This window comes from Camelus bactrianus, chromosome 32 (assembly GCF_048773025.1).
Source record: "Camelus bactrianus isolate YW-2024 breed Bactrian camel chromosome 32, ASM4877302v1, whole genome shotgun sequence".
In the NCBI taxonomy this organism is placed as follows: Eukaryota; Metazoa; Chordata; class Mammalia; order Artiodactyla; family Camelidae; genus Camelus; species Camelus bactrianus.
The window spans coordinates 19,725,984-19,739,719 of record NC_133570.1 but is presented as its reverse complement, the minus strand read 5'-3'; the positions used below and the strand labels follow the sequence as shown (position 1 = coordinate 19,739,719).

General features: G+C 36.6%; 1 protein-coding gene across 14 annotated transcripts in view; it reads right to left on the bottom strand.

Annotated features, from left to right (window-relative positions):
* The window catches only part of MTMR3 (myotubularin related protein 3), a 113,423-nt gene that overhangs the window by 33,663 nt on the left and 66,024 nt on the right, over positions 1 to 13,736 (bottom strand). For 9 of the 14 annotated variants that reach the window (XM_074356309.1, XM_074356313.1, XM_074356315.1 and 6 more), the window contains 4 exons: positions 8,857 to 8,946; positions 8,318 to 8,434; positions 5,356 to 5,388; positions 1,094 to 1,176 (listed from right to left, as the gene is read on the bottom strand). In XM_074356309.1, coding sequence (XP_074212410.1) covers positions 1,094 to 1,176; positions 5,356 to 5,388; positions 8,318 to 8,434; positions 8,857 to 8,946 — 323 coding nt within the window. Of the gene's footprint in view, positions 1 to 1,093; positions 1,177 to 2,564; positions 2,681 to 5,355; positions 5,389 to 8,317; positions 8,435 to 8,856; positions 8,947 to 13,736 lie in introns of those variants that run through there. The other 5 variants (XM_074356314.1, XM_074356317.1, XM_074356321.1 and 2 more) reach the window with 2 other exon arrangements.

Below are 13,736 nucleotides of genomic sequence, written 5' to 3'. Positions count from 1 at the left end.
ACTAGTAGAGCTACTCAATTTTAAACGCATTTTAGGCATTACTTTGCAAAACCAGTATAGCAAAGATTAGGTCAGATAAAGCCAACCCTGGAGAAATTTGATGAGAAGCAGGACATTTGTAGTGTCTTAAAGTGACTCCCAGACTGTTTATAAGTTGCAAGGGAAAAAATGTACAAATTACACAGAAAGTGAGTGTTAAACTCACTTTATACTCTTGACAAGAGTGATCAAAGTTATCATCAATAAGAGACAGATGGACACTGTTTGCCTTCAGCTGTAATACAGCATCCTGAAAAGGACACAACCTCATAGATACAGTATTTCAGCTTAGAATGCACAATCTCAATTTAACCATGAAGAAACACTGGACAGACAAAAAGAAACATTCTATTATGAGGTTTTTTTCTTCAAAATGTGAATGTCATGAAAGACAAAGAAAGGTGGTGGGAAATATTCCAGATTAAAGGAGGCTACAGAATCATGACAACTAAACGTAGTATCTGCCTTGACTAGATCTTGTTCTAAATGAGACAGGAGTAGGGGAAATGTCATAAAAGGCATTATTAGGTCAACAGACAAAACTGGGACATGGATAGTAGATTGAACAAAGATACTGTAAGTGTAAAACTGTGAAGTTGATAATGATACTGTGGGTATGTATGAAAATATCCCTATTCTTAGGAAAGCATACTAAATAAAGTATTTCAGGGTGAAGAGCCATGATGATGTAACTTACTTTCAAATCATTCAGGAAAAGAATCTCTCTCACTCTCAAACACACACACACACACACACACACACACACACACACACACACCCTGAAAGTAATAAAGCAAATGGGGTAAAATGTTAACAGCATATTTACTATTTTTATTTTTTCTACTTCTTTGTAAATTTATGTCCAAATAAAAATTTTTAAAATATCGTTCAAATAGCAAAGTCGCCTAAAGATTCAATATTTCAGGAACTAACTATTCAGAAAATATTCCTAACTAAGCTAACCCTCAAAAGCTGTTCTTCTGTTAACAAACCATGGATCCATCCTTTAAAAAATATTTTCCACACTAAACAGCAGCATAAACACACCACATACCTGATAATTTTGCAGTCTTTGCAAGTCAAATGAAGCTGAAATATATCTCGGCATTCAACACTTTCTATAAGCTGTAATGGAACCTACAATTAAAAAAGATGAAGTCCCCTTAGTCAAAAAGGCATTGACCCTGAAGTTCTTCAATGTGTCCAACCAGGGTGATTAGAAAGCTCTATAGCAGAACAAAGCACACAACTGCATAGTCATCTGAATCAACAGTACTCAATGATTTACAGGGTGATTTAGGTTTCCCTTTATCAATCTCTAAAATCAATGGCATCAAGTCACATCATAGCATGAAGTCAACAAATGAAGAGGCACTACCACATCTGGAAGAACAGGGAAATAAGTCATCACTTAGGCATCAAACTCACAAGTTCATCTTTCAAAAACTATTTATGACACTGCTGGCTGTGATCTGAGACGACACAGGAGCTGAAGGGAACCAGAATGGTTATTCTGTCTTTTTTACAGAAAAGAACTGCAGATCAAGGTGGCAGAGGGACTATACTTTTCACTTGCCCCAAATGACAAAGTGGGAGTGTGGCTTCGTGTCAGCAAAGGAGCATCCTGAAAAAGGACTGGAGATCTAAACTGCCTGCAGGTTCCACAGAAAAGACAAGGCAGGAGCCTGACAAAGTTGCTGGTCTGCTCAGTAGAAAAGACCCACAGGAGGGAGCAGGCCATAAAGTAGCCTCATCAGCTAGATCTAATTTGCTTCCAAAGCCAAGTCCTGCCAAGTGGCGAGACATGAGTAAACCAGAAGGGTTCTCTTCCTGCCATCCAGTCAGCAGACTCTACTGAACACAGGAGTAAGTACAACAGTGGAGAGGGATCAGAGAAGGCAGGCAGACAGGAGAGAAAGCATCTGAACAGGGTGACAAATCCTCAAGTTGTCATGAGAATCCTTCTCCTGTCCCTCAACTCATCCTGACTCAACCTCTGGCTTCAAAGAGCAATTTTCAAAACTTCCAAAGAGTCTAGTAAAGTAACAGTGGATACTCTCACTGGTTGGAAAAGGGATAGACCACTCTTAGACTGAATTATGCCTAGCCAAAATGTGGCTCCAGGAGTTGCAAGTAGCATTCCAACAATTCGTGTTTTGCATAAGAAGGAAGTAGTCTCCTTCAGCCCAGACAGAAACAAGAGTGATGCTTGCCTAGGGTGGCCCTCGTGTTAGTTGAGCCAGTTTCAGAAACAGGCTTCTTGGCAACCCCTGCCCCACCATGCAGTTGCCAGAGTCAGCTGAGAACGCTCAGAACAAGGATGTGGGGATCAAAAAGCCTAATGCTGGACATTTTAGACAAAAACAGAAACTGGGGTAGGGAATAAAAAAGAGAAAAAAGCAAAATATTACTCAGGTAATGGCTGGGAGTTTCTACCTCAGGACTAGTACTTTCCTAATTAATCTACAAAATTCCCTTACATTTATAATTGGACCAGGAATAAGAGAAAGACTAAGAATTCTTGCCTGTGTTCTGAGAAAAAAGGAGCTTTGGCCCTCTGTTTTTGTTTAAGTCCTTAACCCCAAGGTGCTGTGAGAAACTGGAGCTGATGCAGCTAAAAATTCTCTCAAGACCTGTACATCTAAGAAGGAAAAAACAAAACAAAACAATGTATCAGTAGAGATAATTGTGAAGAAGTAACAGGAGATTAAGAGATCAGAAGAGGACACTGATTTGTTCTCAGGCCGCTCCTTTGGGTATCCTGTAACACTTGGGGGGTTTTTGGTTTTGGGTATTTGTTTTTTTTTTTTTTTAAGTACACCCCTTCTCTCTCCCCACCAAAAAAAAAAAAAAAAAAAAAAAAAAAGCTGGCAGGCTCAGTCTAGCAATAGCAATTAAGAGGCCATAGTTCTAATTTCAGTTTTCTAAAATTCTGCCTGCATCCTGACTTTCCTGGACAATCTTCCAACCTTCCTATACGCCACCAGCCTCTGCTTTCTGAACCTCAGATGGTCACAACTTAGGATGTCCCAGGCACAGGGAACAGGAAGAGCCTGGGGTGGAGTGAGTGAGCTCCACAAATCCACGTGCTCTCTTAGCAGTCACCTGTATCTCAGTCCCCTTCGATCAACTTTCCTTATAGCTAGAAAACCTGAAAAGCAGCTAACACTATTAGCAGCTGCTGGAGGGAGTGGACAGTCTGTGCTATTTTGCTACAAAGAGTCAGTAAGTTTTACATCCCTACTATTGGACTAGAGCCCAGGAGCCTATGTCCAGACTTTCAAAATACAAACATGAAACACTTGAGGGCATGCAAAACATTTGCTACCTAAATGCTTTCAAATACAAATTTTCATTACTTTAACACTGCAAATGTAAGGAAGAAGGATAAAAATATTGGTTGCTGGTATCCAGATACAAGCAAGTCATCAGAAATAACCATATGTACTCAAGTCACAGGTAAGGGAAAACAGCAGATTTTAATAATCATGCAGATTGTCACACGCAGGGAAGTTTAATATCTAGCAAGAACAGGGACACAGAAGAGAAATACTCGATTTTATATCAAATGAACATCTCCCTTTTTTGTTCCTCTTTCTACCCCAATGTTACTCTTCAGTGTTCCCTCCACAGATTGCCTCCTCTTCTAAAAAGGCAGAGCTGGCCTTCTTTTCCTCTTCATACATCCAACCAAACCAAAACTTTCGTCACATATGATATGAGGACCATTTCTTACCATTTCTACCACCAGACATACCCAATATTCAACCTCATAAGCAAAGAATTACATATTTAAGAGTCAGACCATTTTAAAGCCAAGGATGGTTAAGCCACTATACTAAAGACAGTGGCAAAGTCAGGACCAGAATCCATGTCTGTCCTCTAGCCCAGGCTCCTACCACTGTATATGGTACTCCTTTCTTTCTCCCTTTATGATTGCCATTCCCTTCTGTATGAGCTCTACCTTAGTTTCTCTTTCACAATTAACTAGCCTCTTCACCAGGGATCTTCAAGAAGAAAAACAGAATTTAAACCAGATTCCTTAGAGGCAATTCTATCCATGGAAGAGTAGTAAGAAATCTAAAGTCACATTCACATGCTCTCTAATCCACCGATTCAATGTTTTGTAGAAACTCATTTTAATTTTGCTCTTTTCTCCTCTAACTTCTACCTGCCAGGCAATTCTATCTCCCTTTACAGTGCTTTTCCTCTTAATGAAATCCACCAAACTCATGCTCAGAACAAGGCAAATACATTCAGTGCTGTTAATCAATTCCTCAAGAGGTCAAAAGTTACATCATGTACACCAAAACTCTTAAGCACATCAATCCAAAAAAGCAGAAAAGCAGCAGTTTAAAATTTTTAAAGACATGCACAAGTATTAAAGAGACAGCACTCTCTCATTCCAGAGAGAATTTTATGTCATCACATCCTACTATATTTGCTGTAATTCAGTCTGGGTATTGGTGGGGAGGGGATATGCGCACATGAGCACACGCATGCACGTGTGTATTATTTTTAAGCACTAGAATTTAAAAGTAGGAAAATATCTACCTTTTAAAAAGAAATGCCCTTTTTATAGCCTGAATGGGAAGTACTAATCTTGTATTACATTGAAGCAAAAATGGCAGTAAGTGTAAAAATATAGCAAATAATGAGTCTTAACCTAAAATCTGTAATAAATTGTGGAATACCTGGGCTCTAAATGTTATGATTTAAAAACCAGCCTAAAGAAGACTGTCATACGTTGAAGACCCAAACCCTTTATTGCTCACTTTTGATATTTACAAGATACTCTTCCAGCACTGGTTTCAGAGGCCTCTCTAGTTTATGAATGCTAAGGCCAAAGTACATTAAGTTTTAATAATAACCTTATTCTGAGGCTTGGGGAATAAAGATTTTTGATGTATGACAGTTAGACAATGGGGAAAAAAAAGTGGGAAAATGCTAAGGAAGGTGTTTCCAAATGTACTTCCAGCTTGTTCCTAAGAAGCATTAACAGACCAGTCTGGAAACGGAAGTTTCAGTGTCCTTCTAAATACTAATGTTGATTTTATAAATTATTTCTGATTGAAATCCAGTTTACATTTTTTGAAGATCACAACTCCCTCTGCTTATGTTTGAACTGTGGGGCTTTATCCCCTGCTTCCAATCTGTCCTCATTACAGGGTACCACTAAACTTTGTCTAATACAAGGGAAGGGACTCATGCCGAGAGGACACACTTAGCAGATTTACAAGGTGAGCATCTGACATTCAAAACCAGTTTGTTCCAAGCACAGGTGCAACAACAGCCTAGTATTCTCATGCTACTTACTGGGATTTCAGAAGCAGCAGACTGAGAGGCAGTCTATTGAATTACACAACAAAAATTATTTTAAATATTCATGAACTCCATTTGAACATTTACTTGATTATAAATTAGATGAACAAAGAAATGTATCTGTACATATGTAAAAATAGTTTGGGAAAAGCATAGAATGGGAGCAATTCATACCTTACATGCTACAAATGAACTGTACTACAGAGATTCTTTATTCTAGAAATTGGAAACTTGCTAGACAGTAAACGTGTGTGGATTAAAGTAATGATGTATTTCAATGTGCTGTGAAATTAAGAGAACATATGATATCAGGTAGCTATTTAAAACCTGATGGTAATTCATTCTCTTAAGTGCTAAATATGCTGATTTAAAAGCATGCAAAATGATGCAAACTGGGACATACCACAATACGGACTGGCACATCTGGGCTTTGATAGTTGATATGTGTTTAATTTAGATATAATAATCTTTAAAGGGAGGTGTCTGTTGATCTCACATATTTTACTGAAATACTTATCTGCTAAGGGAGGAAAGGAAGGAGAGACAGGGAGCAACACCACCAACTCTCTAGTCTCCATCCAGGACCTAGTAGTATAGGAGGAGTCATCGTTTCCTGGAGGAACCACAGGTTTTAGGAACCTTAGCACTAACTGTGATATGATTTATTTGTATGGGGAAGTCCTAGTCTCTCTCAATCTGAAATGTTTAAGGTCATTACAATACAAAAAATACTTTTCCACAATCATTTTCCTGTGCAAAGTCATTATCTTTGGCTTTTTAAGCAACATGCATACTCTATGCCTTAGAGGGTTATAATGCTAACCGTAAAACACTTTTAGGTGAAGAAATGGGTCAAAAGTAAGAATATGGGTAAGTTTTCTTAAGCACTGTATCTCAATCACAATGGGGGACCAACAGTTCCAGTAAACAACCTACTCACAAAGCTACTGTTAGAGACAAAGATGACACAGACCTATTCAGACAGAAATACTGCTTTTAAATGAGCTTTTAACACAAATGGGGTTTTTTAATGGTCTTATATCCATTTCAAACCCATAGTGACTTCAATTCACTTAATATTTACTAAATACCATGGCACCAGGAGACATGATGGATTCTGAAGATACAAAGATGAACAACCAAAACATTACAACAAATCTGGTAAATGTTGTAAAGGTGTACTCGAGATACAGAAGAAGCTAGATGAGAATGTAATCAACTGTCAGGGATGGAACAGGGACTGAGAGACTTCAGAGAAGAGTTTATCACCTGAACTGGATTCTGACAGATGAAGAGAAGCACCCTGAGTAGAAGAGAGAACTCAGAAGTGTGAGGTATGGTTGACAGTCCAAGGAGGTGGCTTTACTAATACAAAGGGGAGAAGGGGGGAAAAAGGGAGACAGAAAAACTGTCAGGGACTAAGGATCACACCACTTAGCTTGACACCATGCTAAGAAATTTCATCTTAGAAGTAGTGAAGAAACACTGAAGTGCTTTAGGCTGGCAAATGACATGATCAAATCCATGCTTTCTCTCCAACAGACCCTATTTCCAAATAGATCTAAGAATAGTCTTTTAAATACTTGGCCATAAACCAAAAAGCTGAAAAATAGGGGCTATATGGAAAAATGCAATGATATGAAACTATTACTACCTCCACATATAATTTAATTACAACTTCTAGACATTTAAACACAAAATTAAATTGGGCAGTTATTACTGTCATTACTTCCACAGCAGCTGGTAGAGAATTTCTGGTTGCTGGGATGTTATAGGCAATTTCATTCTGTCTTCTCCTGTCATGGCCACCCAATGCCAAATGAACCCTGCTGAACACAGGGCTCTATGATATGAAAGCACAACAGGCCCGTGTCCTGGATGAATTCAGTGTGTATTTTACCTGACAGACATAAAACTAACTTGATAGCCATGACCAAAGCCCAAATCCAGAAGCCAGAAGGAATTCAGGCCATGATAACTCCTGGATGGAAATGCTTAACCACAAAGAATAATAAATATTAAAATAATAAATGCCAAGCACAAAGAAAATGTCAGCCACCTGAGTCTTTTGACCAGGGAAAAACGTGACGAAGGAACTAGGTAACCTTTGGATGGTTAAGTAAAATAAACTTAAGTGACAGATTTTAAAGAACCCTAAAATGAACCCAAAAACACAGAGCCTGAATGAAAGTATAGTCCTGAGCTTTTATAAGATGTCATAATACACTTCTTTGTGCTAGAACCAAAGTGTAAAAAGCCACAATACTGTCCACTAAGGAAGAAAGAAGGCATTCACTTGGCCTAATAATAATAAGTACATGAACCTTTGCATCTCTGTGGCTGAAGGCATATTAATTGAAAACTATTAGTGATGACTACACCGGAAGAACCAGTTCACTGAGAACACCCTCATAACCGAAAAGGGTAAACGCACTCTTGAGAACTGAGAGCCTTCCTTCTCTTCAGCAATATATAGTCCATTATGCAAATAAACATTGTACTTAACATCTATATTTATACCACTAAGGAGCCATTAGAGTAACTTCAACCTCTAATGAAAGTCTGCATTGAGCTCAAAGTACATCTCATCAGTTAACATTAAGGTCCAGGAAATTCTCTCAACTGAAGCAGTTGGTAACTACTAAAGGCTGAGGAATAAAAGCCTATACAGCCTTTGCCCCCTTACAAAGCTTAATGATACAGCATTACCTACTGCAAATCATGCACTGTTACTAAACACTCAGCTGCTCAGCTGACAACTACATGTATCACTTTAAATCAAGTGTAACAGCTGCCTCCTAACCTACTGTCCCAAGTGCTCAACTGAGAGAAAAGCAGAGCACACCATTTTTCACACCCAATCCTGTACAACACTCCTCTCTTTGAGAACATTAACAAGTATTTTGAATTCCTTTCTCCATCTACTTTACTGGGAGAATAGTTGATCATCACTTACATTAACAAGAGACTCCTTGAACTTGATGTGAAGTCTGTAATTAGAAAGGGCAATGATGGCATCTTCAGCACGGCCCACATACTCTGTGCTTTCTCCATGAAGTTCAAGGAAAGGAACCTTCAAAATGGAAGAAGAAACCCTTCAGAGTTCTGAAGCAGTAAAGCAAAGTCTTCGAACATGGGTCAAGTGAATGGATGATAAACCCTGTCACTCAAACTTAAAACACAGTACATAAATGGGTAAGAGGCCTAAGGAGGATGGGTCTATACCTGCAAGATTTAAAAAAAACAAAAAAAAAACACCTTGTTATTCACATTCTAGACTACTGAAGGAATGATAGATGATCATCTCAAGCAGTGAATTCTCAGGAAAAGTCTTCCTAAAAGGAAAGATGTTTTCCAGCTTACATTTCTACCATGTGTATGGATTAGGAAAAAATATATTTATTATATAGTACATTACTTCAATCCATTAGCTCTGATACATTGTTACTATGATGCTTAATACTTATTTTACAATCCAAAGTGGCCTAAAATTACCTGAAGATTTTCATCCTCCCGGATCAGCTGTTTCCTGGGAAAGATCTGGTTGGCCTGGATGCACTCAAGGCTGTGCCGAGTCTCTTCATCCTGGAAAGACCCAAACCTTTAAATAATTTCAAAGCTCCTATTCATCCCATATTTGATTCTTCTGCCATGCCTAGTAGCATAATGACAATGAGAATCCAGTGACCAAGGTGAACAGGCAGAAAGCTCAAGAAAAAAATATTCACCCTCATAAGTGTTCCATCCAATACAGTAGGTGCCTCTAGTCAGAGAACATGCCAATGCGTGGGGAAAAAAAAAAGTCAAGAGGTTAAGAACATTTTTATTAAGCACGTAAGTTGTTAGCATATTACGTGTAAGAGAAACCAAGATACAGTGGTTTTTTTTTTCTCTTAAGTTTTAACCTTAAATTCTTATTTTTGAAAGAAACACTGAATTATTTAAGAATGAAATGATGTGACTGGTGTCTGGAATTTGCTTCAAAATAATTGGAGGGGGAAGGGTAATGAGGAAGTGAATGGGGCATAAAAGAAATAGAATTGTCCATGAGGAAAAATTCATGAAATTGTTAAGTGAGAGTTTACTATATACCATTGTGTCTATTTTGGTTATATGTGAAATTTCCATAAGAGAAAACTCTTTTTCTTTTTAATGTAAACTTAAGAACTGAATTCTCTAACTGAAAACATGTGAACCACTATTCCTGACTTACTCTGCCTAATATCACCAATGAGATTTATTTTTATTAAGGCAATTCCCAAAGCAGCAGCAATAAATTGTAATCTAAATGGCACCTGGATAGAACTAATTATAATCTGTATAAAAAAGAAGTCTCTTACATTATGAATTTTTATGGTATGGGAAGACTGGGGGGGGGGCAATCTATTGGAAAGTCTTGATTGTAAATTATGATGGAATCTGTTTACACAGCAAATTTTGTAAGAGCAAATCACATGTTCAACTGACAGCACCAATAATTACAACCACTAGTTAGCAGACATTTCTGTACACACTACTTATCACAATTCCAACAATTTTTTAAATCTCCTGAAAGAAAACTCCTACCTATAAACAATACTTAAGGTTTTATCCAGTAACAATCTTAAATCATAAAACCCTTATACTCTAATAATGTGGTTCCCAAAGTGAAGTCTGCAGATTCTGAGACCCTTTCAGGGCCTCTATGAGGTCACAACCACAGTCACAATAATACTAATACATTATTTGCCTTTTTTTCACTGTTTTGATATTTGTACAAATAGCACAAATGGAACTGGTGGGTAAAACCACTGGCACCTTAGTACAATCAAGGCAGTAGCACTTTGAATGTCCTTGATAAAGCAGGGGGGAAAATGATAAATTTTATTAAATTTTGACCTGTAATTTTTTTTTTTTTTGAGGAAGAAATACATTAAACCTTTCTTCCGCATCCTGAAGTACTATGGTTGTCTCAAAGTAAAGTACTTGTGCAGCTGTTTCAGTTACAGGCTGAACTAGCCAGTTTTTTCATTGAGTGCCATTTTTAATTGAACAACTGACAAACTACAGTAATTCAGACTTAAGCATTTGGCAGATCTTTTCTCCAAATGACATTACTTGCCAATGATAAAGCTTTTATAGAAAATCAGAATTTTGGAAAATCTGTCATATCTGCCACAATAAACTTCACAGCTTCCCAGTACTTAAGATTTTTTTGATGCCATCAGTGCTGATACTACCAAGTGTGATTTTTTTTTTTTTTTTAAACTGAAAGCAAGTTTATTTAGAGAGATACACACTTCACAGACAGTACGGTCTTAAGGGGGAGCTGTTTAGGACACAGACATTCCACAGGCAGCATGCGGGCCATCTCAAAAGCCAAGAGGGAGGGAAACAGATGTGTGGGATGTTTAAAAGTAGATACACACTTCATAGAATACAGGCCGTCTCAGAAGGCAAGAGTGACTTAAGTGTGATTTTTAGAAGAAATTATATCATGAAATATGTCTACATTTGGAAGATCTGTATTATTCAATAAACCATTATTCTCAGAATGACCGTGTGATGTTACAAAATCAGGCATGGATAGAAGATCCATTTAAAGCACAGGATAGACCAATGGTTTTAATATAATAGAATACAAGCAGCTCACTGATAGGGCTTCAGATTCCACACTGCAACTAACCTTCAAAGAATTATTATTTGTCAAGTTTTGGTGTACTATGATAGAAGAATATACACAACTACCCATAAAAACTATTAAAATACTCTTTCCTTTTCTAAATACTTATCTGGGTGAGGCTGCGTTTCATTTATTTCAAATAACATATTTTAACAAATTGGATGGAGAAGTAGATATGAGAATCTAGCTACCATCTATTAAGTCAAATATTTAAAAGATTAGTTAAAATGTAAAAAAAAGCCACTCTTTCACACTAATTACCACTGGAGGAGGAAAAAATTACTTTTCATTAAAAATGCTAACATTTAATTAGTTATATTATTTTTAAGTGAATTTATGAACATTTTAAAGATTTCTCAGCTGTAACTTTTAATATAGTAAATACAGACATACTCCACTTAGACAAAAGCTCTTCTGGGTCCTCAATAAGATAACACTGTAAAAGGAGGTCCTCAGACCAAAGAGTTTGAGAACTGCTGCTCTATTATACTCCAATACTAAACACAATCATCCCTCAGTACCTGAGGGGTACTGGTTCCCTCCCAAAGATACTAAAATCCACAGGTTCTCAAGTCCCTTATATAAAAAGGTATATGGTCTTTACATATAACCTATGCACATCCTCCTGTATACTTTAAACGATAGCTGCTTACTTATAAAACTTTACACAAAGTAAATGTTATGTAAATAGTTGCCAGTGCACAGCATATTCAGGTTTTGCTTTTAGGAACTTCCTGGAACTTTCCCTGTTAATCTGGGTTGCCTGAATCCATTAATGTGGTACCACTAACTGTACCAATTAAAGCTGTTTCATTTTAAGTCAGACTTTCTCTAAAACCATTCTCCTAGTGATGAAAAGAAGAGCCATATAGAAGCTTGAGTAGCACTCGCTCACCTAGCTACCACCTACAGAACTAGTATCATTGCTACTCTAGCTGAATGGGCCCATTCCAATCTGTCTAAGGGGCCATTTTATCTTCAAGCACAAGCTTTTAAAAGGTGTTTTTGAAAGTTTGATATTTAAAATGTAGAAAGAAGTTAGTGGCTTCAATTTTAAAAATAAAACAACTTTATAAAAATGGTTCATGAGACGTTACAAAAAAGTATTAAACTTCAGTCATTATTAAATAGGGACTCTTATTAAACAAACTATATGTTAATAGTGTCACTTCCTTAGGACTGCTAGATATTCACCATGATTGTCAAGAAATCATAGCTGATAATCAAATAATTTCAAAAGCATAAGCATAAAAATCTATTCAGTTATTCATAGCAAAAAAACCTAAATAAAAGTTTAATGAAGTTAGTATATTTCAGTCAGGTTGATATGAAGTGGCCTGGAGCCTCCAAAAATATTATTACCTAGGGCGTACAAATGGCTCCACTCCTACAAACACCAAAATAATTCGTTAGCTGAAGAGCTCAGTTCCATTCTATTCCTTTCCACTCATTTCTTCTGAAATCAATGATTGGGTCAAAGAATAAGGGACATATTTGAAAGGAACTGATTTTTCTATAATAGCCTTTTTCTTTTTAACCAATTCTATTTCTATCCTTAAGAAGTAGTTCTTGACTTAAAAGAACACAGAGTATTTGCACTTAGAATTAAAGAGAAAGGACAGGAGAAACCTTGAATTTAGCAAGATTTTTCTCATAAACCAATAGGGGATAGGCAAGAAATGCTATGAAACATGGAAGGAAATTTTTAAATATTTACTTTTTAAACTCACATAAATATGTAAGGCCTAAATTTTTTAATTTTTTTAACTGAAATATAGTCTGTTTACAATGTGTCAATTTCTGGTGTAGAGCATAATGTTTCAGTCATACATATACATACATGTATTCATTTTTATACTCTTTGATTATAGGTTACTACAAGATATTGAATATAGTTCCCTGTGCTATACAGAAGAAACTTGTTATCTATTTTATATATACTAATTAATATTCACAAATCTCAAACTCCCAATTTATCCTTTCTTACCCCCTTTCCCCCTTGACAACAGTAGATTGTCTACTATGTCTGTGAGTCTGTTCCTGTTTTATAGAGAAGTTCATTAGTGTCCTCTTTATTTAGATTCCACATATGAGTGATATCATGGTATTTTTCTTTCTCTTTCTGGCTTACTTCACTTAGAATGATGATCTGTGTCCATCCATGTTGCTACAAATGGCATAATTTTATTCTTTTATGGCTGAGTAGTATTCCACTGTATAAATATACCACAACTTCTTCATCCCATCATCTGTCAATGGGCACTTAAGTTGTTCCCATGTCTTAACTATTGTATACTGTGCTGCTATGAACATTGGAGTGAATTTATCTTTTTGAATTAGTGTTCCCTCCAGATACATGCCCAGGAATGGGACTGCTGGATCATACGATAAGACTATTTTTAGGTGTTTTTTTTTTTTGAGGAATCTCCATACTGTTTTCCATAATGGTAAGGCCTAAACTTTTATTCTTTTCAAGATCATTTTATAGAGATACCCATTATTTTAAGTGATTCCCTGACTAAATTTCTACTGATCTTTAATTGGCATAGCACTGAAATAATACAGCAGGCTTAAAAAAAACCAAAACACTAGAGAAACAGGCAAATATATTCAGTATCTTATAGTAACCTATAATGAAAAAGAATATGAAAAGGAGAATACATATGTACATATAAGACTGAAACAATATGCTGTACACCAGAAACTGACACAA